This window comes from Zalophus californianus, chromosome 7 (genome assembly GCF_009762305.2).
Source record: "Zalophus californianus isolate mZalCal1 chromosome 7, mZalCal1.pri.v2, whole genome shotgun sequence".
NCBI lineage: Eukaryota > Metazoa > Chordata > Mammalia > Carnivora > Otariidae > Zalophus > Zalophus californianus.
In genome coordinates, this window is record NC_045601.1 from 95,936,690 (window position 1) to 95,963,400 (window position 26,711).

The window sequence follows — 26,711 nt, forward strand, 5'->3', positions numbered from 1 at the left end:
AATATTTCTGTCTTTTTTTGATACCTATATTATATTTTTTTCTCTGATCAGTACCCTGAATGGGCCTCTCATAGCCTAATTTAGTCTTGTATAATGATTCATAGAAAATAATTTTCCTTTATAAATAGATGTTGATTATGGAATATATTCAGTAATAAATGGAAAACCTCGAATATGCTATTTTACCATGTCCATTATATATACACAATGTTTTAAAACTGGGTTTTAATGGCAGTTTTCTTTGTTTTAATTTATAGTATGTATATATTTCAATGAGAGACACATGGTAAACATAATTTGCTTATCCAAATTTTAGCATCGTAACTCAAAAACATACATGAAAAAGAGTTTTGAAATCAATGATTTAAAGTAAGCAGAGACAAACAGGAGTTAGTTAGTCTTGCTTCATTATCTGGTGAAAGATGTACTTTACCACTTTTTAGATTTCCCTTAATGAAAAGGGATGTGGAAGTGTTTGGCTACATCTGTATTTCTGTTTTTGATTTTCCCTAATTCAGAACAGTAACCATGGATCACCAATCTTGCCAAACAAATGCCAATGTCAGGAATATATGCCAGTTTTTGTTGTTTGTTATATTTCTGATTCTAGACTCTAATTCTGGTTTAACTAATGATCTGAGGGGTAGATATTTTCATGGTAATATTGATTTAGGGCCATGAAGAATATGAGATTCTCCTTATTCTCACCATCCATTAGAGTTAACTCTGTCTTTCCCATTGGTCTTTCCATTGTGTGTTTAACTTATTGCTGACCCATATTTCTTAAAGACATATGCAAAAATAACACCAGGGTTGGTTTTGCATCATGAGTGGAGAACACAATGGGAAGAAAAGAGAAGCTTTAGTCTCTATAAGGCATGAGCAGTCACCGTGTTCTGTGCTGCTGAGAATTCAACTTTGGCACACCTAGTGAGAGCACATGTGTGCGAGAAGAAAACCAAAAGAGAAACAAAAGCATACGACAACCCAGAGCCCATAGTTGTATCGCAAGAGGTGATCAAAATTGAAAGTAGAGGCAAAGTACTTTGATAGGGAAGTGACATATCCCAGCTCCTTAAAAATGCATGCTAATTTCTCTGTAGTGTGACAAGTTTCAATTTGAGTGGAATAGAAACTGAGGAAACCACCTGCCCTTTCATGGTGGGCAAGGAGTGTTGAATCCTTATTTTTCTGCTTACTAAGGAAAGTCCAACCTTGAACTTAACAAAAGCAGTAGCTATAACACTGTTCTTCCAGACACCATGTGTGTATCACTGACAGATCTGAGATGGATGGTTTTCTTCCAGTCTTCTCAAGGTGGAAAGCAGAGACTCAAAACAAAGCAAGAGCCCCAACCAATCTTTAACAAAGGGGAAGACTATGTACTTAAAGGAATAGCATACTACTTTAGGGTTCACAGGGCTGAATTAAAAATCTGATCCTTCTCTGAGTCTTCTTTTATTCATTTTTAAAATGTAACACTGTTTTATTGTACAGGGTAAATATGAGGCATATGAATCTATGTCAATAGAAGGCAGCTGTTTTGTCGCTAGAAGTACTGAATGAGCTAAGCTTCTCAATTCCCAATTTTCTTGATCCTTTGGGAGGGCATGCTTATTACTACTTTTGGGTACCAGTTATATTTATATGTGGAAGTATTATAGGTGATAGAAATATGAAAGATCTACTTAGGCTATGAAATCAGATGCTACTGCTGACTCAGGATGATCAAAAGGTACCACTCTTGGAACCCAGCTATTATTTTGTATGCAGACAGCTCAGAAGGATGCTTTTGCTCTGGGGAACATCATGGCATCATGGTGGTGTGACTGGTCCTTTATGTGAGGCAGGACAGTTTATATTCTTGCCAGAGCTAGAGACATGAGAAACTGGTGAAGAAAAGTTCTGCTTTTTTTCACTCAAACATATGTTTTGTGATCCAAACTTCATATGTGAAGGAAAGAATTAAATCCCAAAAGTCTTAACTCTTTTTTTTTTTCTTCCAAAAGTAGACACTCATCATAGTATATGTATTAGGTATCTCAGTTTCAGCTCTTCATTGCAGATTTTGGAAAATACCTTTTACTCTCTTCACTCTCTTTTATTAGGTGTCAAAATTCTCTTTCATTTTGGTGGTATGGACTGAAGATTCAAAATTTTCTTTCATTTTGGTGGTATGGACTAAAGATTCTGGAAGTGGCTTATGATCATTTCACACATTCATTTATCAAACTGAAAAGAAAGATCAAACATTTAATGAGCCATGCTTTTCTGTCTGATAACAATTCTTTTGAATCATATATCGTTCAAGCTGGTAAAAAAAGAATGTTTCCTTTAGATACTCATCAGTTTCCCAAGTAACTGCATTAAGTTCATTTCAAAGACCACTTTCACCCACTAGAGATAAAATGAAGTGTGAAATTAAATTAATTTCACTGCTATCAAACAAACTAAAATGAGTTTGAATTCTAAAAGCTTTTTTCAGTGATATCTTAACACATCAAAAAAGTTTCTAAAGTCCTTTGGGTTGATTTCTGCTGAAACTCTGCTTTGTTATTAAAGGAAAGAAGTGTGTGTGTGTGTGTGTGTGTACTTTTTTATTTTAAAAATCCCATAATAACTGGAAAAAAGGCTAAAAATAATTCACTCTTTTCATGGTTTTATAAAAAGAATGTTTCTGCTTTCTTAAAATAAATGAGGACTGTAAGAGCAACTGCTAACCAATCTTTTGGGAACATGTGACAGATGATGTCTGTAAAGCTTGTAGGGTCTCAGGGGAAAGGCGCTATATATAAAGCAAAGAGCTATGAAAAAGTAAGTGCTTATGTGAAGGTAAACTGCAGTTCCTAGTTTAAGATTCATATTTCCACCAGCTGAAAATAAGGCCTGAGTCAAAGATGTTTGTTGGGCTTGTCAGGCCTGAGACAGTAAGATTCCTCATCTCAGAATGATGTCCCATGGAAGGAGACTGATCATTTCCATCACCTCAGTCCCGCCCTTGGTGCAATAAAACACTTGAGTGTTCTGGACAGCTTCCACAACTAGGCACAAACCTGGCCCTGATCCTTTAGGTTTCTTGCCCCAGGCCCTCCTTCCTGAAGTCTCATGAGCTGCAGTTCTCAAATTTTTGCATCCCCCACCCCGACCCATTACACCCTGACTCATCATGCCAAATGTTTCTAACCAAACACTCTATTTTTTTTTCTTCTAATTCCCACCACTTTCTCAAACTGTGGGGCATTACAGTGCCTTCAACAAAATGCTTAGAAAAAATTTCAAGTCTTTAAAAAAATTTTCTTTTAAGAAAGGGAGAAGGGGAGGAGGGAGGGCAGAAAGAGAGGGAGAGGGAGAGAATCTTAAGCAGGCTCCATGCCCAGCGTGGAACCTGACGTGGGGCTTGATCTTATGACCCTAAGATCATGTCCTGAGCTAACCCCCCAAATTTCAACTCTTTAAAAACTATCTTCTCCCCTTAAACTTCTTTAACCTTCACACACCCCAGTCATAGAGGAAAATGGAATTCTTCTACTGCTGTGTTTCCAGGAATTGTAACCGCATTTCTTGTCTGCAGATAATTCTCAACTCCTAGTTTTATGTCACTGTGTCAGGATTTGGTTCCCAATGGCCCTCCATGGATTTCAGACCTCTGATGTGTCTTCTCTCTTTTACTATCAGCCACAGAGTCCTATCCTATTCACATATATTATGACATTTGTCCTTTCTTTTGTTTTTCATACCTTTTCATAATGAATATATAATCATAAATATATAATATTTAACATAAAATAAAGTGGTTATTTTTAATTTACTCTTTTAAATGTCAGCATAAAAAAGAGAACAGACATCTAGCAAAGGCATTGCATGAAGAGCCCAGCTTATTAAATAGAGCCCCAGAATTACTTTGAAGAATCAAAGAACTTACTACCTTGCATTCTAAAGTTCAAAGCTTTTCCAGCAACCTCTTAACTATGAGTTTCCAGTATCACTGAAATAGTTTAAAATCCCAGCTTTTCCTTGCTTTTGTTTGAGATTATAAGCAATGTAAACCATCTTGAAAATAAAAAAGTTTTGAGCACAAACATAAAATTCTGTTTGTGATACTTCAAATCCGTGTGCTTATATCTGGCAATAGGCCAGTGTTTTTTACTATAAAACTAGAAACTATGGAAATGTTATCAAATTGTAACAGAGTTGAAATTTATAGCTAGATTACAACATGCTTAATTTAAGTTAATTTGAGTTAAAATGTATGTGGAATTTAAATAGACAAAATTCTGTCTTCCCTATATTCCTTAAAATCTGATATAAAGATGATTTAGTCTGTATGCTGGGTAGAGAATTCTGCACATTTTAAATCATCTGTTTCTAAAAAGGGTAAAATTCCAGTATAATTTAGAGTCACAGAAACTATAATTTAAGAGCACCAGAATCAAATTTAATCACAGATTGAAAGTAAATGCAGATCAGGAGGATATGTGGATGAGAAACAATGCACTGGTTTGTCGTCTATGAAACAGTCCATAAAGGATGCTGCAAGAGTCTTTTTTGAAATGAAGGAAAGGTAATTTAGGCACAAGTTCCATCCCAGGTGTTTTGGGTTATGCAGTCAATTACTGTGGGTTTATAGGAGAAAAAAACTGGAATTTATGCAAACATCTTAGAGCGATATCAACGTTTAGACTGATAAATCCTCAAATGAATGTTTTTCAAACTGTGTATTCTGCAGGGAAATTAAATGCTCATATTTGGAACCATTTATCCTCATAATATCAACATGCCTTTAAAGAGTTGCTTTATGTCAGAGTCTCCTTTAATAACGCTCTTTTTAAAGAAATAAACATTTTGAAAGTCACATTTTCCAAAAAGAATGGTCTGAAATACAAAACTAGTAGGTTTGGGATAGATCTTTTGTTTGCCACTCTACCTTCTCAATGACTGTAAATTTCAAATAGTTAGTTGTGCCCTTAGGCACATGTGAATACAATATCTTGACCCCCGTGCTTAGACAAAGGCATGAAGTTCTTAGTGGCAGGTCTGGAAGTCTCCAACCTCCAGCTTCAGTAATGACAAAATTGAGCAGGTTAGAACCCCAGCCTCAGATATTTCCCTCTTGATTTTTGTGTGAAAAGAATAATCATTTCTTTGGAAGATATCATCCTAAAGCCCATCTTTACTCACGCTGTAGTTAATAAAACAGAAATAATATACCCATATATTCAATCTTTAATCCTTATATGTCTATAGGTTTTAATTAGAAATCAAACAATCAAACATCACCTTTGAAAAATAAAACCACAGTGATACACATCTACTTATAATTTTCCTAAATCAAAATGTTTTAGGTATAGCCACTTTGTAACATTTGCAGTATCTAAAGCATACTGTACATTTACTAATAAAATGCAGCATATTCGAATCAATTTTATAAAAGACTTACTATTTTCAATACATGCAATATAGTCTGGGTTCCTATTAACACTTTCAGCAGAAACAACTGCTCAGCCATTCAAAAGGTTTAGTTCACATAATCAGTACAGGTATATTGTGTCTGAAGGAGCAGGTCACATAGTTAATGTTCTCTTGGTGGAGCTCAAGACCAAGAGTAACTGAGCAAGCATTAACTTATGGAATCTTAATAGTCACCTCATTGCTGAAGTAAAAAGGAAACTGAGAGGAAACTTAATAATATCAAAAGTTATTTTAAAGGGAGTTCACATTGGTTTGAAGAGTACTTTGCTTCACACACAATATCCACCTTTGTAAAAGCCCAAGAAACCCATATTTGTAACATACACACATCTTTACAATTTTCAGAACATAAATCTTTAGAGCAGTATTATTTCTCCACAGATAAAAGTGACAATATTGAAAGTTTTCGAATGATAATAAAAGAAACTCTCTTGCAAACCCAAGGAAACTTGGAACTTTGTGTTAAGTGCTTATTTAACTATAAAAGGGGCAGTGTGTGTTGTAATGAATGGAAAACTAATTTTACCTCTATTCCATCTGTGAACATCTTGTGGCAACCTATTTTAGTATTAGAGAGATCATATATTAAAAATGATTTCTGCAGTCATCGATGTATACAAGTGAAAATTTAGTTCCTGTTAAATTAACACTTCATTAAAAAATCAAAATAAACACGCAACAAATACATTTTATGTTGTACTCTAAGAGAGAAATTTTTTTTTTGAAGAACAGATCGCCAGTTATTCTTTTCCGTAACAGTCAAGTTTCTCAGTTCTTTTTTTTTTTTTTTCTTTTGCTGAGCTCTCTGTCACTGGAAACATCTTAAACCAATTTCAAGTGCTACACCTGAATAAACATGTTGTAAAAGTGTTTATGTATTGAAGTGGGTCAGTTCAAGGTATGGTATTTGGCTGGAACTTCTAATTTCTCTTTTTACAGCAAAAGGGCTGCCAGAAGGAGGAAGTCTGAGCTGAATTAATACATTTGTTACAGTGGAAGTAGAATGGAAACTGCTCTGACCACAAATCAAACTGCCTCTTTCATTTATGCCAGTTGATAGAGTTTTTCTAAGAAATATAGACTCTGGCAGAGAGCCATCATAAGTTTGCATTTAAAAGAGAAACCTATATGTTTATTTATTTAAGGTTTACTGCCTTGATTATTTGTAAGTTCTTTCTTCGGGAGGACGGATGGTAGTGGCATTTGTGAGGCAGATACCCTTTTAATAATTGTGGGAACGGAACGAGTTTTCCCGATATGTTGTAGGACAATTGATGAGGCCACGGATGCTGCTTGGATTAGCGCAGTCTTTTTTTTTTTTTTCTTTTTTTAACCAATACCTCCACATTTAAAGGACCTCTGTGTCACTCCCAACAGCTGCACAGCCTCACATGACACAGTCTCATTTTCTGACGGTAGAAGGTCTCTGCACAATACAAGTATACACAAAAGTGTTTATGCTGCCAAAATAAATTTTGTTAAGAGCAAGAGTTTATTTGCTAAAATGCCATTGATGCTATTTCAAGGACTTGTTTTCCTTTTCTTTCTTCTAAGGTGGGTCAGGTCTTATAATGGACTGAGGTTACTCCACAGTCTTTACTGAATAAATATTTTAAGAAAACATGCACATCTCTCAGGGGGCAAGGCAGAGTCAATCATGCACATATTTCAAACCACATTATGTATTACTCTTAAAAGATTGGTAACTTCTGTATCTAGAGTAGAAACTTTGCATGAGTTTTTAGTAATTCTCAACTAAATTTACATCCTAAGGTTAAATAGTTCATCCTCCTTGGGTGATTTTCATGGAACTACATATCAGCCAATGATTATATATATATATAACATAATATATATTTTATTTTCCATTTTTATTTTCTATTATTTTATTTATCTATTATATATAATTTTCAGTGATTTTTTTTAAATTAGAAGAGCATAACAACAGTGAATTGTAGAAAGGGGAAAATAGTAATACCTAACTCCTAGAGTATTTGTAGAATCAAATTAAATATCACATGGAAAACACTTAGAAAAATACCTAGCACATCCTTAGCAAGTGCTCCAAATACCTTTGGCATTATTGTAAGTATTATTATTACTACCCAATGGGAGAGATTCTTTATCAACATCTATTTCTAGCCTCTAGGACACCTTGACCTCTAACGCATTCCTGCACAGGCTCCGGTTGCAGTCATTCTCTGATACACAACCACCCCAGTGGCTCAGAAGGGTCTGGGATGCAGACTGGTTTAGAGACAAAAGTGAGTCTCCAAACTCATCTGGAACTTTTCTTTCTTAGAGTTTCCAGGTTGGTTAACAAGTTTTGAAATCCTTTCAGTAAACATTCAGGTGTGTCCAAACTCAGAGAGGGAGGAACTCTGAAATTGCCATGATTACTTCAAAATACTTTGCGTTGAGAAGGAACTGGAATTTAAAGCAAAACTCCATCTCCAGCAGGGGCTTCTAGAATGACCTGTGAAGAGCTTTAAGTAGAGCATAACTTTGTCAAGTTTGCTGGGCACAGGCCAGAGGTGAAGGAGGGAAGGCTATCAGCACTAATTAACACTTGCAAGGCTTGAAAAAGCTGGAGAAAGTGGAAACAGCCAGGCAGCCATTCAAGCTTTTATCACTTAGAGGAAAATTATAGGGCATTTAATGCAGAAGAGCCCATAGCTAATAATTTTGAAATTGTTATTTAATGTGGACATTTCCAGGCTGATGGTAGTGAAGCCTTTCCATTTAAAATATTGCTGACTTCCAGGTCTGAGAAGGATCAGTTAGTGAACGCAGCCGGAGGGTGTTCTGTGGTGAAGAATGATGCAAAATGTAAAACCAAGCATGGATAATTGTCTGTAACGGCAAGCTTTCAGTGTTTATAAAAATCTTTGGCCTGCAAGGAAAACATTCTGATAATGTTTTAAAAAGTAATGTTACTTTTTCAAAGCACCCTCAGAATTCATTCACGTCAGGTAAACTTTCTTTCTCGTAAACCAAGCGCTTGTGCTTTCTGTTCTAGGACGCAGTATCAGTGTAAAATCCGCCGGTCTTGTGGGAAGACATGGGCCTCAGTCAAAACAACCGTTCATGGTGGCCTTCTTCAAGGCAAGCGAGGTACTTCTTCGATCCGTGAGAGCAGCTAACAAACGGAAAAATCAACACCGCAATAAATCCAGCTCTCATCAGGACTCCTCCAGAATGTCCAGTGTTGGAGGTAAGATAAAGCCAGAGCAACCCTTGTGCACAGAGAGTTATGGGGTCATATGTTGCAAATCAAGTAGCCACAATAAATTTACCCTCTGGCTATACCTTTGTTTGGTCTATTAAATCATCCGGCAATGCTTCGAACATCCTCAGAATGTTTCATCAGTGAATCACTCAGTAATTCATTTCAAAATAAGCATGACTTGCCTTTGTATGTTGAAAGATTCACTTCAAATTAAAATCAAGCTGGCAGTAATAAAATTATGAGATGGCTACGTCAACAAAGTCTAGCCAAAACTCAACTACACAACTTGCTGAGTTGACTTCCCTGGGGCCTCTCAAACATCGATGGGCAACAGGTAAATTCAACATAAAGAGATCTCTTTAGTACTTAAGATGATACATGTGAATCATGCAGTTTCCATTTTCTCTGACAATAAAAGCAGCAGAGATTATACGAAAATTGAGGTAATATTTACATTTCCATTAATTATTTGGAAGACTGTTATCTAGATAATCTATGTGTGTGCGTGCGTGTGTGTGTGTACGTACACACATATGTATAAAATCTAGTAACAAAATATTGCAGATGCAAAATGATCCTAATGTGCTTGCAATTTAATCTATCAATTGATAGAAAAGGAGATAAAAGTACAGTCAATCTGAATGAATCTAACTGCCAAAATCTAAAGTTATTGAATCATTTTTATTTATACCAATAAGTACCTTGTTTAGTCCAGGCTGCAAACAGATTTTCATAAGCTGTTCTTAGATGAAAATGATGGCTATTTTATTCCAAGAAATTTTCTTTATCTCTAAAAACTAAATCTGTTTGAAGGGGAAAATTTATCCTAGAACATCCCAACTTAGTACAATATGTTTCTTCATTTGAAAAATATGTGTTCTATGTTAATGTCCACCATATGCAGTGTACTTGCCAGGCCCAATGGATGAGCTGGTGAACAAAACAGACATGATCCCTGCATATTGCATTCAAGAAAATTAGAATGCTTTACTCTTCCAAAAAGACCCATTCAGACAGTATTTGCCATTTTTCCTGAAATCTTCATTTTTGTCCCCAGTCACTTGAAACTGAAAAATCATACTGCAATTTTTTTATTACTCAAATGTGTATGAGTGTTAGGTAAGAATGATTATAAATAAAACAAAAAAATAGTTATATATATATAACTATATATATATATATATATTTTTTTTTTTTTTGCACCTGGAACTCTCCACAAAAATACTAAACTGGAATTCATTGGAATCTTCCTAAAATATGGGCACCAGGACAATCATGTTAGATAGAAGTCTATTTGATGTATTTAGTAACAGAAATGGGAAGATTTCTATATGAAATCACATTATACTGAATTACATGCTATATATAGAGTAATGTTTTAAAATAGTTTTCCCAACAAATAGGTTTAACCATATTTTTCACTTGAAAGTAAAACATGGTATTAGTGCCTTGTTACAAAGCTATTTTATAAAGATCTTCACAAGATATTTAGTTTGGCAAAAATTATAATTGCTTAATATGAAAGATGGAGAAAAATAACTTTCTAAGACCTTTTCTTCCTTGTAAATACTAGCCTGTCAAAGTTGTATATTTTTCTTTTCATGTAGAATGGTTCTGAAATTGCTTGAAATGTTTTTAATTTGATGTAGCAGACTGCATTAAGAAAAAGGTTTGTTAAACCATGAATAGAATAGTGAATAATTTTTGAGGAAATTACAAAGGGAAAAGTGTAAGTTGCATACTTATTATTGGAGCTTATAAGGACTGTGGCAGAGACGTTCCAGAGACTGAAATCATCAAAGTCCTTTTCCCTATTGGTGAACTCTATTTATCTTCTCTTTCTGACCACAAGTAACAAATGTACTTCTATAACTAGAAATGAATAAAACACATGGAGCAGAAATCATGTAACTTTTCACCAGTTTCCTAACACCATTTAGAGTACAAAATTATTCTAATATAGACCAATATTTTCTTTTTAAAAAGTTTGTCATTGGCAGCCATTTCTGTGAAATATGTGGTAGATAGTTTTGGAGCATGTCCATATTTTGATAATAAGAAAGAAAGTAGCTGGTTTGTGTCTATGAGACATAACCTTTCAATAGGTAGTAATCAAGCAGACGGGGAAAAAGTCTCATAGGATTTGGCCTAACAGACAGGGGCTTAAGGAAAGGGAATGCTAATATAAACACAAAATTTGATACTTAGGAAACTTGAAATGCCAGTGAAATTTTAAAATTATTCAAATATAAATAATAAACGCTGTAATAGTACTAAGCCTTTACAATAAAATACTGTTTGAAGACTGCACTGCTAAGAGAGAAGCCTATGGGGGGGGGGAAGAGAGTTGTATTAGATGTTTGCCTGATTGCATTTTTTTCTGCAAAGCATGTGTCAAATGTTGAAAGTCTCAATTAGTGCAGGAGAATTAAAACCCAGGTCATTCTTGCTTTCTTTACCCAATTTCTTTCCTGTTTCAAAGAGTCTTGCCTTCCAACTCTCAATGATCCTTTGTTTTTCTATACTCCTATGGAAAAGCCTAGAACAATGTCTAGCACAAAACAGGAACTTGTTAAATAAATTAATGTGTCCGCTGAATGGAAAAAAACTAAATTCCTCTTTCAGGTGAATATACACAGAAACACTGCCCCCAGATTTTCAACAGAAACTGTCCTTCTTTGTTCCTCTTGAGATTTTTGGCAAAGAGGTTGAGCAAACATATTGTGTGAGATATTGCCTCTTTCACGAGGAGGCAGCATAATGGATGTTTATATGAATTTGGGTGTGGAGGAAAGGAAATGGAGGTAATAGCTAATTTTTTCATTAGCTTAAAAAGGCTTTACATACTAGATTGATAAGGTCTTAAAGAATCTACTGAGAGCAAGATGCTTTTCTAAGGACTATATGAGTGCTGAAAAGAAGAGAGTATTAAGAATTTGGAAGAATTAATAAGACAAATGGCAAGTCCTGGTTCGCTGCAGAACTGCTTGCAAAGATTGCTGATTGTGTGCTGGATACTAGCGATTGTTGAAAGTGAATCCAATCCTTAGTGGCCCTACCTGAAACCATGGTGATTTCTTAGGCCAAGTCTTTCAAAAAGTCATTAAAATGGAAACATTCTCTACTTATCCTCAACTCTGATAGGTAGTGTCTTTTGCCTAATATATATAACATAAACTCATGCCACTTGGACAAACAGATGTTAATCAAAATCAGAAAGAACAATTAATTATAATTATTTCTTTAGAATGTTTTATATCATATAATTAATATATATATTCATTATTTGAAGATAATCACATCATCAATAATACTAAAGTTCTCTCTTGATCACCTAAATCCTTTTGAGATAGGTTACTCCGATACACTTATATCAACATGGTACCTATACTTACAAATCTTTTCCCCCATATATACATCTCTTTTGGAGAATATATTTTTATCATGTGTGTTTAATTACATAAATGATATATCTCATGTATTTTTAAGGACTCTTTTTTAGAGCAATTTTAGGTTCACAACAAAATTGAGAGGAAGGTACAAAGATTTCCCATATACCCCTGCCCCACAATGCTTAGCCTCCCCCATTATCAACATTACTCATCAGAATGGTGCCTTTCTTACCAAGGATGAATCACAAGAATGAATCTATAATTGTCTGAAGTTCATAGTTTACATTAGGGTTCACTCTTGGTGTTGTACATTCTGTGGGTTTGGACAAATGTATAATGACATGTATAATGACATTGTGGTATCATACAGAGTACTTTCACTGCCCTCAAAATCCTCCTCCCTCTGGCTATTCATTCCTCCCTCCCCTTAGCAATGACTGATCTTTTTATTGTCCTCATAGTTTTTACTTTTCCAGAATGTAATAGAGTTGGTTTTATGGATTTTTTTTTAAATATGTCTCCGCCATCTTTCAAATTGAGTGACCTCACTCTTTAATGGTTGCAATATAGTCAACAGTGCTTCTATCAGAGTTTATTTGGTCATGTCACTCTTAAAAGACATTTTGGTTGTTTCCAAATTGGGGCTCTCAAGATCGAGGCTGCAGTGCAAATCTTACAAGGCTGCACATGTGAGAACGTTTCTGATCCATTTGATTTCTATTATAATTAACACTAAAAACTGTCATTGGTGCCCTGAATCACACAAAAATTTGGGAAATCCCTCCTAAAACAGCAATTTTGGTGTCTATATTATCTACCTGTACATTTATTTATCTATCATCTCTTTATCATTTTGTCATTTAATCTTGGGCCCACCACTTCCTATTTGGATAATCTTGGACAAAATATCACCTTTCTCTGCCTCTGTGTCTTCATCTGTAAAGTGAGAATGTTAATAGTTATCTGCCCCCTAGGATGAGATTACATGAGTTGTGAGGATTAAATGAATTAATATGTGTAAAGAACTAAGAACAGTGGTGCTTATTTAGTGTTAGCCATTATTGTTGTTACTTCTTAAATGAGTTCATATGGTTTGGTTTTTCAGAACTGGTACACAAATAGTTCAGACTGTTACATCAGAGAAAAGTAGAAGCTCTCTTCCTAAAAAGTACCAATAGTCCTGGTATTTCTTTACCTTTGGAATTTCTTGGCCTTTGAGACTTCAGAAGCAAGAAGGATATTAGAGGTTTTAACTAATTTAACTCATCAGAGGTTTTAACGAATCTACCTGAGCAATTAATTAGATAATCTAAAATAAATGTGTCAATAGACATTAATGCATTGTGTCTGTTGTCAAGTCTCTGTCTAGAGAGAATATATCTGGGCATGATTTACTGTAAAATAGATTTATTCAATATTAAATGAGCATCCATTGTGTGATAAGCACAATATTAACTATATGCTGATAAAAGATGGATAGCTAAGGATCTTGCTTCTTAAAAAGCACTCCCACAGACAATAGGAAAGACATGAGCATTGGTAATTATTAAGAGGTCAATTCTATTAGAGTAGGTATAGGGTACTCAATAGTAGGAAGGATAGAGCACCGAAGCAGCACCTAGGTATGGCTCCGAAGACTTCTTGAGAGGTTTATATGAGAAAGAATAGACATTTTTCCAGAAATGGAAGGGTGGGTGAGGCCATTTTAGACTGATGTGAGTTACAAAGCTATGTATCCATGTTAAATAGCTGGGCATGCAAGTTTTCTTGTGGGAGAGGTGTGAGAAAAGCTAGAAAAGTATGCAGGAACCAAATTATAAAGACTAAGGTATGCAATAATAAGGAACTGTGGTGTCATCATGTAGGCAATTGGAAAAAGGAGTGCCATAATCAGATATGCATTTTAAAAAGTTAAATTTGGCATCAAGTGGAGGATGGGATGCCGAGGGAGGAAACTGAAAGCCCAAATAATGATTAGGAATCTAATCCAACACTCCAAGCAGTGAAGATTATACACTGGAGAAAGGGATGGAAACCAAAGCATGTGGGTGGGGCCAGCAGGCAGTGATGAGACAGAACTCTGGATTGGGAGTGTCAAGAGTAAGTGGAAGGTATAGGAAAAAGATATGGATATGAGCTTAGATGAAGCATAGGACTTGGCAGTGCCATAGAAAATAAAGTAAAAAAAAAAAAAAAATCAGGAATGAAGCCTCCCATGGGAGGGAGGATTAGTCCTTTAAATATAGGCAAGGAGAAAAAGCAATTCCATAAAAGAGACAGAGACTTATGGTCAGAGATGGAGGAGGGAGAGCAGGGGTGAATTGTTATCCTAGGACAAAGTTACTGGAAGAGGATGTTGAGGAAGTATGAGGTAACCAAGAGAGCAAAGGGTTTCTAACAGGTTATCTAGACTAGAAATGAGTCAGTCAGTGGGCTTTGTGGACCAATCTGAAGTAGGACATGAGGGAGAAAGAAAGAAAGTCAAGAAACTTACCAAATGTTCTTACGTGGGCCACTGGATGATCCTGTTAACCAAAGTAGTGAGCATTTTTTTTTTTTTAAAGATTTTATTCATCTATTTGACAATTGAGAGAGAGAGAGCACAGCTGGGGGAGCGGCAGGCAGAGGGAGAAGCAGGATCACTGCTAAGCAGGGAGCCCGATATGGGGCTCAATCCCAGGATCCTGGGACCATGACCTGAACCAAAGGCAGCCACTTAACTGACTGAGCCACCCAGGTGCCCAGTAGTGAGCATCTTAAGAGTATAAGGTCAGAGGTAAAAATAGTGACTAGGAGGCATCCAGGAAGCTTTTATTTAGAAATGCCTGGTAGGCAGTTGGAAACTCAGGTTTGTGGACAGATTTTTGTCGGTAAGCTCAAAGATGGAGATATTAGCTGGATCATCCATGTAGACACTTTGCTAAGCAGAGTTAAGCAAACGTATCAGATAGTTATTATTTTGTGGTATCTGCTCTGTGTCAGACATTTCTACATATAGACAAATACAGTTATTCCTACACAAATCAAAAACAGTAATTCCTAGTGGGTTGTGCATAAATTCAATCAAGGAATTCACTGGATATGGAAGATGGTGATTAAGACAGAATAGTAGTAGCATTTTTATTTTATTTATTTTTTTAAGATTTTATTTGTTTATTTGACAGAGAGAGACACAGCAAGAGAGGGAACACAAGCAGGGGGAGTGGGAGAGGGAGAAGCAGGCTTCCTGCTGAGCAGGGAGCCCGATGCGGGGCTCGATCCCAGGACCCTGGGATCATGACCTGAGCCGAAGGCAGATGCTTAACGACTGAGCCACCCAGGTGCCCCAGTAGTAGCATTTTTAAATCCCTCATCTTTAAAGGGATTGTTATAACATGTTTGGGGTTTATCATGAGTTTCTCTGCCCCCAGGGCCATATCAAAATTTACATTATTAAATAGTTTATTATAGCATTATTCCTGCTTCTTTACCTCTTATACCTTCATTCGTCATTTCCATTTTCTATAAATTAGCGAAAATCCCAATGCTTAGGTGCTTACTTCTTTCGTCTCCTTTTTCTGTTGGGAACTGAGCATGAGAATGCTAACACTTCTTTTGGTTTGAAACACAGTATCTCATCATATTTGGCTTGTTTAAGCTTTTGACATGTTTTAAATGTTAAATTCTATTTTGGGTTTTTTTCCTTTTCTTTTCTAGATATATCTACATTTCATCCCTTAAGCCAATATTAGATTTAAACAATAAAAAATGAAACCCATATTGGTATATGGAGTTGTCTGGATTTAAATTTTTTTCCCCCTACTTCATTGCTAAACTAACCCATGTCTATTTATTTGGTTGGTTGTTTTCAGGGACTGGTGGACAGACCTTTGAGCTCCCATGTAGAGTTCAGGTTTTTTAACCTCTATGTATGTTTTTTTCACAGTTTTTTTCTAAGACAAACTAACTCCTTAAAAGTTTAAGAAAAACATTAAATTTGCACTGTTTGCAGAAATTGATCATAAAGAAGTTTGTGTTAAGTATTTAGCAATACTTCCAATATTTTGGCCCTGGTTTCCCAATAGGGTTACCATTAAAAGACAAAACAAGGAAATGCTGCATTTGGAATCTCTGCATTATGGTTGAGGAATGTCAGCATGCTTTTCTAGTGTGCTTGTAGTACCAGCACATTTTAGTATTTTCTGTTAGAATTCTTCATTTCTGGGCAGGGTAATCTATGGTAGGTAGCATCATGTCCATTTCATTTTAATTTTCTAGGGGCTATCAATCACTATTTTTTGGAGATCTAAATTTAATTTCCTTGCCCTTCCTCCTTCAGTTTATTCTGCCAACCATTTATAGTAAAACCTAACTGCAGACTTTGCTGGTTTGGGTACAACATTTATTTCACTCATCCATTAATTTTTATTTCTGACAGAATAAGCATATGGTCCTAATGCTCTATGATATCAGATTCTTGGAATCAGATTCTGTTATAAATTTCATTGCTCGTTACCTTTATGTGATGTTACATTATATACATCACTTAGCCTGTATGAAAAGCTGCATAGATGGAACAGATCTATTTTGAATTTTAAGTTTTACTTTCTTTTTTTATAAACATGGAATTCGTGTAACCATATACGTAGTTTATGGCTTTTCATATATACTTGTATGTGTTACTGGCCACAATGTCTTTATTCACATTCAGTGTTTTTAATTAAGACAGGATGAATGAGTAAATATTCCCATTATTGTCTAGTGCAGGGGCTGGTGAAGCAAGGCCCGGTGGCCTGTGTTTGTATAACCCAGTTGCTAAGAATGGTTTTTACATTTTTAAATGTTTGAAAAAGACTCAGAGGAAGAATAACATTTTGTTTTCCGTAGAAATCATATGAAATTCAAATTTTAGCATCCGGAAGTAAAGTTTTATTGGAATATAGCCATATCCATCCATTTACATAGTCTATGACTGCTGTCGTGCTATAGTGGCAAAGTTGAGTCATTGCAAGGGAAGAAGACTCCTTAGACTAAAATACTATCTTAAAAAAAAAAAAAAGTTTCTGACCCCTGGTCTAATGCATAGCTGACTTTTTTCCCTCTAAATTTCAAAAAGTTTACATAATCAAACTAACACCAGAATCAAAAATTTCTTTTCTCTAAAAATGATACAGAGAACTTATCCATTTAATGTTATTGTACTTAGTGTTACCATGTGCTTGTCCATTGCCTGGACGAAATTAACTCCTTGTGCCATTCTGATCGGCGAAAAAGTTTACCCAAGGAATAAGAGTGCCACATTCCAAATAAATTCTCTTTCTCCATTTTCCATCATTATCTACATACTTAGTTTGTTTTAATAAAGCTAATTGCACAGCAGGAATAACTCTGACCTAGAAGTAAAAAAGTCTGAGTTCAATATTTAATCATTATTTTGCTCTAGGCAGAAATTAAATAAAGAATTACGTGAAGTAGCTGTGAGAGGTGGATGACAAGACCCTCTAAGACAGGCTCCATGGATTTTTGATGTGCCTACATTTTCATTAGAGGCTGAGGATAATTAAGCTGGAAGGTGACATCTTAGGACACACTACTCTGCCGAGTAAACTACTACATTGATTTGAGAGAGATGACTGTCAGAGTGAATGTAGCAATTATTCCTAGAAGAAAAAATTAGATGTCTTCTTTGAGGATAAGTTATTTTGCTCCCTAACCCTATATTTTTTCCCCTTTTGTATTTCATATTGGAAATAATAAAAATGGGTTAGCTTTTAGAAAGCTATTTGTATAAAGTGTGAACAAATGCCAAAGAAGACAACAGAGATTTTCTATAAAGCGCTGTGTTTCTTTGGTATTACTTTAGTCCAGATGCAATATTGAGGCTCTCCTTTAATCCTTAATTCTTTTTTTTAAGAGCGAGCAAGAGGGTGGGGGAGGGGCAGAGGGAGAGGGAGAGAGAGAATTTTAAGCAGGCTGCACACTCAGCACAGAGCCTGACGCGGGCCTCGAATTCATGACCCTGAGATCACCACCTGAGCTGAACCACGAGTTGGGCGCTTAACCCACTGTGCCACCCAGGCAACCCAAGCCTTAATTCTTTTAAACAATTATAAAAGGTTATGGGGTTTTCAGATTATATTCTAAAATATGTAAAGGAAATAATGTGTTTCCTTTCCTTCTAGTCATTTGTGGAACACACTGAGGAATTCATTTGTTAATTCCTTAAGTATTTATTGAGTACCTACTGTGTGTCAGAGACTGTTTCTGAAACTTGGGATATATCAGTAAACCAAACAGAACCAACTGAGATTTTTGACCTTGTAGTGCTGACACTCTAGGGGGTGGAAACAGATAAGAAGCAATGCACATAATAAATGAGTGAAAGGGTTGGCCTATTAAAAAATAAATGAAATGGAAAAAAAAATAAGAGCAAGGTAAGGGAGATCAGGAATACCTTAGTGGGAGTTGCAATCTTAAATAGGGTAGTTAGTGAAGGATTCATTGACAAGATGATGCTTTAATGAAACGTTGAAAACGCTATAGGCGTTAGCTATGTATATTTATCCAAGGGAAAACATTTCAGGGAGAGGGAAGAGTGAGGGTGGGAGGAAGCTGAGCTGGATGGAAAACAGCAAGGAGGGGTCCCGGCCAGAATGGAATGAAGGGGAGGAAGAGTAGTGGGAAATGAGTCAAAGAGGTAATGGGGTCCAATCAGATAGGGCCTTGTAAACCACAGAGGGTATTTCATTCTTAGTGATACAGGGAGACCCAGTGGGACTTCTTGGTGGGCAGTGATATAATTTGAGTTACTTGTTAGAAGGTCTACCTGATGGCTTTGTTGTAGACGAGCAAGGGCAGAAACAAGGAGAATTAGCAATGAGGAGATTGCAGTGATTCAGGTGAAAGATGATGGCAGCGTGGACCAGGAATAGTCATGGAGGTGGTAAGAGTAGGTGGTTTTGGACCTATTTGAAGGTAGAATGTGTAGGATTTTCTTGATAGATTGGATGTGAGAGTAAGAGGAAAAAACAGCATATTTTGGCTTTCTCTCTCTCTCTTTCTTTCTCTGTTCTTTGCTGGGAAAGCTGCCATCAGTCAAAAATGGAAGGGTCTACATGTTGGACAGGTTTTGGGGAAGAATCAAAAGTTCAACTTCGAGTATTCTGACTTTAATATATTTATTAAAATAAAATCAACTCTGTAAGATCCCAGTTGGTACTTTCCCAGTGTTTGCCTCATGGAAGATGTTAAAAAATATTGCATGAATATTTAATATATGTAAATATATTAAATACCACTATAGTGTGAGTTAATTAATAAATGAGCATTCATTGAGCAGCTAGTACTTAATGAATGGCAGGCATCAGATTGTGCACCATAAAACAGGTAGTCTAACCAAATTCTTGTCAGAACCTCACAAGGTAAATGGTATTACTCCATTTTACAGAAGAAGAAACTCCGGACAAGTGATTTGCCTACAGTTCACATGGTTAGTTAAGTGGCTCTAGCTTTAAGATTCAATTCATAGTTTACGACATCGCATACAGTTCTTTTTAATTTTATCAGTGATCTCACAAAAGAAATAATAGGATACTGATAAGCTGCCATTTGTTTTAAAATCTGATTTTTATCTTCAGATTATAATACCAGTGAACAAAAACAAGCCTGTAAGAAGCATGAACTCTATGTGATTTCCGGATCTGGGATGGCAGGTAAGAATGATCAGTCAACTTAGGCGTTTCTTTTCTCTTTTATGATAAAGCCGGAGTTACTCGTAATCTTTGTTAGTAATTTTTCCAATACACGAACCAATTATTTTTGATATAACTGTTCAGTATATGGGTTATCCACATCATTTTTATTTCCCCATTATCCTCCCACCATTGAAACATTATTATTAGGGTTTACAGTAAAAAACAACTATGCTGAAGAAGAAACGTAACCCTATGATATTTAGAAAGTGGGAAAAGGTGCTGTTGTTTAAATATCCCAAAGTTTTAATTTTAATAACCAGTTTTTCAGATTAACTTGAGCAATTCCATTTGCCCCCCAAGGTCTCAAACTCTAGGGCTAGGAAATAGACTCCTGGACTATAATGTCTGTTATAAAGTAGAACTACAGAAAAAAAAATTTTTCCCCGAACCTAAAAGTTTTATTGCTGTCTTTTCCATATGCTTCCCAAACAGGGTGAGGAGGAGCATTTAATCAAAATAGTTTTTAATGTCTTTATGTATTGGTACTTTAAATTGAAGTCTTTAGATTATATTATCCTATTACATTGGATTTGCAGAATTGAATTTGGGCTGTCTCATTGAAAAGTAATATTAAAATGTAAGCATTTTAAAATTTTGATAAACTTTCAACACAATTCATTCAATAAGTTTACATTTGGACCAAGCTTTACTTCTTGGGGAAAAAAAATCAGGGCAACCATTCCATATGCCCATTTTTTGGCTTCCCCCAAAATTTCATGTGCAGTTCTCAAGAATTTGCTCCAATTCATTTCATCTAAAGAGACTATAAAGTTAACACGTGAATGGAAAGAAAAACAGTAAAAGGAACAAATATTAAAGCTTTCGGAGGTTGTCAGGCTTCTAAAACCAGGAATGAGTTATTAAGAAGTAATGGGAATTATCTCAATTAAGTTTATTCTTATTTTCCTTTCTGGTTAACTTGAACTTTCCAGAGTTCATCATTTCCTGTTTAAACAATATTTACAATGCTATTTAATGATTATGGTTTTATTCATGAATACATGAATTAATGCATACTATGAATATCCTACATAGCAACCTCTTGGGAGAAATTACAGAGGGCAATTTCTTGTGAAAATATTTATACTTGTGTTGTAAACTTCAACTTAAAAATAAATTAAGGGCTTGAGGGTAGCTGTCTTGTTAGAATAATTGTTGGATGAAGAAGAGAAACCTAGCCAGACTAAATATGGGTATTATTTAAGAATTACTTTATTCTTATTTTGATTTCTTTTATTCTTTTTCTTTCTTTCTTTCTTTCTTTTTTTTTTTTTTTTTTTTTTGTGTGTGTGTGTGTGTGCGTTCTAGGACTGGATTATAGCACCAGAAGGATATGCTGCATTTTATTGTGATGGAGAATGTTCTTTTCCACTCAATGCTCACATGAATGCCACCAACCATGCTATAGTTCAGACTCTGGTATGCTTTGTCTTTGTAGAATTGAAAATGGTTTATGATGCAAGCATCACATAGACATTATTTTAAAGTAAAGCATCCATTTATAGCTATAAATGCATTATTTTTTTCTTTAAAACTCTCTTGGTACTTTTTAGAGTCGAAGTAACAATTGTGGGTATAATCAGGAAATTCAAGCTGGTTTAAAGAATAGTCCTGATTCCAGAATGGGGAAGGATTCAGCTAGGAAAATTGGAGTAACCACATGAAGTGGTCACTCTGTACTGATTTCTTCACTATGCAATATGAATAACCACACAGGTTCCCAGGGGCTATTTCTAACCTAGCAATTCATTAGTAATCATTGCAAAAGCATTGAATAATAGCCTTACTGAATTTCATCTGAGGGCTTTTACTCTAATTATTTAAGAATGTTCTACAACATACTTTAGTATTATGAAACTTCTTCAAGTAGAATATAAATAACTAGAAGATTCATTTCTATTTCATGATCCTTATGTTTTTTATAATCTTTAAGGTGGAATTTCATCTTCATTTTTTCCTTTCCTCATTCAGGAATTTAGCAGTGATTTAATCTCTAATAACCTGGGCTTATTTTTGTGAAAACAATAATGAAATGTTGATTTTGTGGTCTCTAAATGGTTGTACTGTATCTAATGAGCTCATGAAAGCTCTTGAGAGTCTGACATACCTGCCTTATGGTGTGTGACTTACTGCTTTGGCAGAGGTACAATCTCTGGAAGATGAGTGAGAGGCTCCTAGAAGGTGCAATAGACCATGTGATAAAATTCTGAATTAATGTTTCGGTTAATATGGACATTTTAACTATATGTCATCGAGATAGAAGGAAGAGGATCAATTGTTTGAGATTCAAGACTTAGTAACAGAAGTAGCTATTCGGTGGATGGCAGTAGGAGAGCAGTAGCCATAAGGAAAAAAATAGTCTGTCTTTGTGCGTAAGTCTTGTTTATGATCAACAAAAAAACGAAACTATTAGAATTTGTGAGTTGACTCTTGAGTTTTTTTTTTTCAGAATTAATTTAAAATTTAAAGTTGATGGAAAGACTATCCCAGTTTTCTTCTGAACAAAGAATGGTATATATAAATTGACAGATGAAATCCTTGAATGACTTGATGTTTTCTGGTCTGGACATCATAGGTACTGGAAAAGAGTTAGACACCAAAGATGCACATCTATGGCACTAGAGCGTGGGTGTTGTCAAAAACTTTGGAAATAACTTTGGAGTAAAGAGAAACAGAGAGATAAAACAATGCATATTTTGAAAGGCGGTCATTTATAAATATTCTTTTTATTCTTGACCAATGAGATTGCCTACTTCTGTGCCGTATGCAAAGTATAGAGGAAATTCCTGGGGCAATTTTAAGATTTGTTATGCTTTCATCTTTGCTATATCTATAAATAGAAGTACTTCTTGATACAGGATCTCATTTCTGAGGGATGGGGAGCTTTTCAAGGATGGGTGTGTTGTATTCCAACTTCTTCCAGTGAAAAGAATCTCTGTGAACCCTAGCCATCTATCCTTGCCCTGTGGGAATTCATGATGACCCAAAAGGCAATCACAGAAAGAGAAATGCGGCTGTTTCAAGCCTTGGAAGAATAGCCAGGGTCACCGTCTTTCCGTAGGGTCAAAGCCACAGCCACTCTTAGTTTATAGAGTAATGACACTTAATATCTCAGAAAATTCTTTGCCTCCTTATATTGTCATCTCAATGACTCAGAGAGCAGACTGCTGCTTCATTGAATATGTATCTAATGTATCAAAGGTTGCCTCAGGCTAAGCAATGCTTAATTATTGAAGAAACTCTGTCAAAATACTGTCCCTCTCATTTTTCTTTTTCTTTTTTCTTATGAATATATAACCACGTATTGTCAGCTTTTAGGGCTGTAGTCTAGAAGGCAGTGTCAAAAAACAAACATTAAAAAAAAAAATCTGATGGGGACTTGGAACAAGACCCTGCTCTGCCTCACTGTCCTGGGATATAGGACATACGTCATTGCAAAACTTGAAGCATACATGGGAAGTTTGATTTTTTTTTTTTTTTCCTGGCATTGTGCACTCTGTACGTTTGTTCTGTGAAGGACATGAAACAAGAAGACAGGCATGTTTGTTGCTAAAGGAAAGCATATTTGTGACTAATATGTTTGAGAAACCATTCAAGAACAATCCATTTTTTTTTTTTTCAGAACGATTGCTTTGCGAAGCTGCCAAGGTCATTGAAACAAGGGGTTATCAATCATGTATGTGTAGGTCATAGAAAATCAAGCTGATGAGGGACACAAGCTGCATCTGAAATTTGTAGAAACTATCCAACTTAGTTTTGTGAGGTCTTAGGAAATTTCAAGTTCATGTCAGATCACCTCATTTTTCCTGCTGTTTCTGTCCACATGCAGGGCTCCTATATCATTTCAGCCAGGACACTGTGCAGCCAAAACTCTGAGAGGCTTTTTGTGGATCCCTTAGGACTCATCAGTGGGACTTCCCATAAACTCCTTTGGGGGAAGGGCCAGGGTAGGTGGGTGGGAAAGGGGGAACCATGTTCTGGCTCCTTGCTCAATGATCGCAAATCATAGGCAGACTGCCAGTCTGGTCAAAATGAGAATAAACCGTTTGCTGAAGCATTTCACTTTCAGTGTACATCTACCTTTAGAGGCTTTGGAAGAGAGCGATACTCATTTTGTAAAATATCGAGGCTCCTTGCTTCTGATTTAGCCGAACGTGCTTTTTGGCACTTGTCAAGGGGAGAAGGAAAGTAAAAGGATATTAAACTCCAGCCAGTCTGGTAAAAAATTCTGTAGAGAAGAGTTGAAATCATTGCTTTAAAACGAGTTTTGGATTATACCTGGAGTTCACTTTGCTGTGATTTTTATGTTTCCTTTACTGTGGAAAATTAAGAGTTGGTGTAACTTTTATGATTTATTGTTTAATTGTCCTTTAAAAAATAATTCTTAGATTCAAATCTTTCTACAGTCTAATTGTGTCCCTTCATTGATTTGCATTTACAACTTCTATATTTCTCATGAAGTAGATAGAAGTAATTGTTCTAACCAAAAGCAACTCAGTGCTAGTTGCCATGTTCTTTCCCCCAGGAAAATTTCCACTGAATATTCCATAGAAGGAGTTTTCCTTACTTGGTAGAATATTTTTCAAGGCCCCAACACATAATTAGAACTGGTGAGTTGACTCTAGGTGTTAATGCTTAAAAATACATCCTTCACTACCAGTCCCCAACCCCCAACTCAGCCATTGAACGTAAGTAGAAGAGTGATAGCTTAAGGGTATGCCTGATAGTGTGACAAAACAAGAATATTATTTGAAAGCTGTAGACAAAATGTCTATCTTGTTTCTTAAAAAAACAAAACATGTGTTTCTTTCCCAGGTTCATCTGATGTTTCCTGACCACGTACCAAAGCCTTGTTGTGCTCCAACCAAATTAAATGCCATCTCTGTGCTGTACTTTGATGACAGCTCCAATGTCATTTTGAAAAAATACAGAAATATGGTAGTGCGCTCATGTGGCTGCCACTGATGTTAAATAATAATGGTAACAAGAAAAAGTTCTGTATTAAGGTTTATGACTATAATAAAAAGTATGCTTTCAGACAAGAAGGGAATTTCATACAATTAGTCTGGCTCATTTCATCTCTGTACCTATGTACAATATTGTGTATATAGTCACTTTTATTTATTTAAAGGTATATAGTCTCCTTTGTGGATGCCTTATCAATAAAATCTATTTTATAGATCTATCACACAATAGATAGCCCAGTGTAACTTTCAATGGGATATGCTAAGTCCAATTCAATTCCATTTCAACATTTTTTCTGATACGATTTTTATATAATTTTCTGAAATTGACAGAACTCCTTTGCATGTTAATCACTGGTGAAGGAAATTGAATGCATTTGGTTACGTTGTGCCAGTGAAGACTGATAGGATATTTATTTAGAAATAAAACTAAAACAAAAAAAAACAAAAAAAAAAACCCAAACAAAAATGCTTGGATAAACATAATTTCTCTTTCAGAGTTTCTGCTTCATTAGATAAAGTGAAATGTTGACCTGGATTTGAATAAATAAGCGGTAGGCAGAACATAGAAGCTGAAAGATTACACATAATTGTTGTAACTGTTTGCTTTAACAGAATTGGTGTAACTGGGGAGCATGTTCCTTCTTGGCTTGTGTATTGTAGATTTTGCAAAGCGCTCAAAGCTTCAGGAATTCTGTGGAGACAGGCTTGAGCCTGTGTCCATAACTTTCCAAGTTAACACTAAAAAATTGTAGTACAACCTTCTTACCTCAAATAAATCATGTCTGCCTATTATCTAGAACACTACTGCTGCAGATTTTTTTCAGATTTAAAAACAGTCCAAAATAAAGAAACATTTACATGCACTCTACTTCCCTCCCCACAGGCAAGTCACTGCATACATAAAACATAGCGAGCAAAGATGCCGACAGAGCCATTTTCTTTAGCTCTCCTTTATAACTGAGTTTGCTGATTGATGTGATGCAAGGGATTTTATTTAGAGTAAAAGCACTGAAACTAAATTGAAGGAAATTACCAAAAATCCCAGAATGGCTTTGACAGAATTGCCATTTCGAAAGAACAGCTGAAATCCATTTTTCATATCTTTGAGAACGAGCTCAATGAAAACCTTATTTTGTAAGGGGATTTTGTAAACCTTCCTCCAAGCACAAATAATTCCAAATGGGAAGGTTCTGTTGTGTGTATGTGCATGTGTATTCTTCCCTCTGAAATTAATTTATTTTCTTTCTTTGCCTTCTAAGGCTTCTTTAACTCACATTAACTTTCGGAAGAATGACATTTAGATGGATTACTTGCAATTTATGGTGGCTCCACGGTTAAGCTTATTTACAACTCATCTAAAATATTCATAAAGCACCACTTATTAATCACCTTTTTGGACTTTTAAATAAAACTTATATCAGAAATAGCTTCAAAAATATTATGGTTTTTGTTTGTAATTCAGGTATATTACAATGTTGTTTTAAAATACAGTTTATCAAAGAAAATTTGATAATAACTATATTGGGGGGTACATTAAGTAATATATTTTTAAATAAATAGTGTACCATTGTAAGAATAAGAAACGGAAGTCTATTATATGATTCTTCAAATGTGCTGTTTAAATATATTTCTATATTTTAAAATATATTAAACTTGTGATGTTAGTTTCTATTGATTTGGCTTTTTATTTAAGAGGGATACAAAAATGTAAGTATGTTATAAGCTGAGACTCTAGGAATATCAGATGTAAAATGTTGGTGGATTACATGATTCCTTATGTTGTTTTTAATTGCCAAAACTGGTTTTTGTGTTTTTAATAAATAATCCATTGTTAAATGGACAATATGAATTGTCCGTGAATTAACTAACTTCTTAATCTGCCCAAACAACAAAAAAAATTTTAAAATAGCAAAAATGACAG

At 35.3% G+C, this 26,711-nt stretch overlaps 1 protein-coding gene across 1 annotated transcript in view; it reads left to right on the forward strand.

The window, feature by feature from the left end:
• Positions 1 to 26,377, forward strand: part of BMP5 (bone morphogenetic protein 5) — a 112,414-nt gene extending 86,037 nt beyond the window's left edge. The window contains 5 exon segments of the mRNA XM_035728572.1: positions 8,489 to 8,683; positions 19,707 to 19,758; positions 19,760 to 19,781; positions 21,132 to 21,242; positions 24,639 to 26,377. Of these exon segments, the coding sequence (XP_035584465.1) occupies positions 8,489 to 8,683; positions 19,707 to 19,758; positions 19,760 to 19,781; positions 21,132 to 21,242; positions 24,639 to 24,788 (530 nt within the window). The 3' untranslated portion in view covers positions 24,789 to 26,377.
• The last annotated feature ends 334 nt before the right edge of the window (positions 26,378 to 26,711 follow it).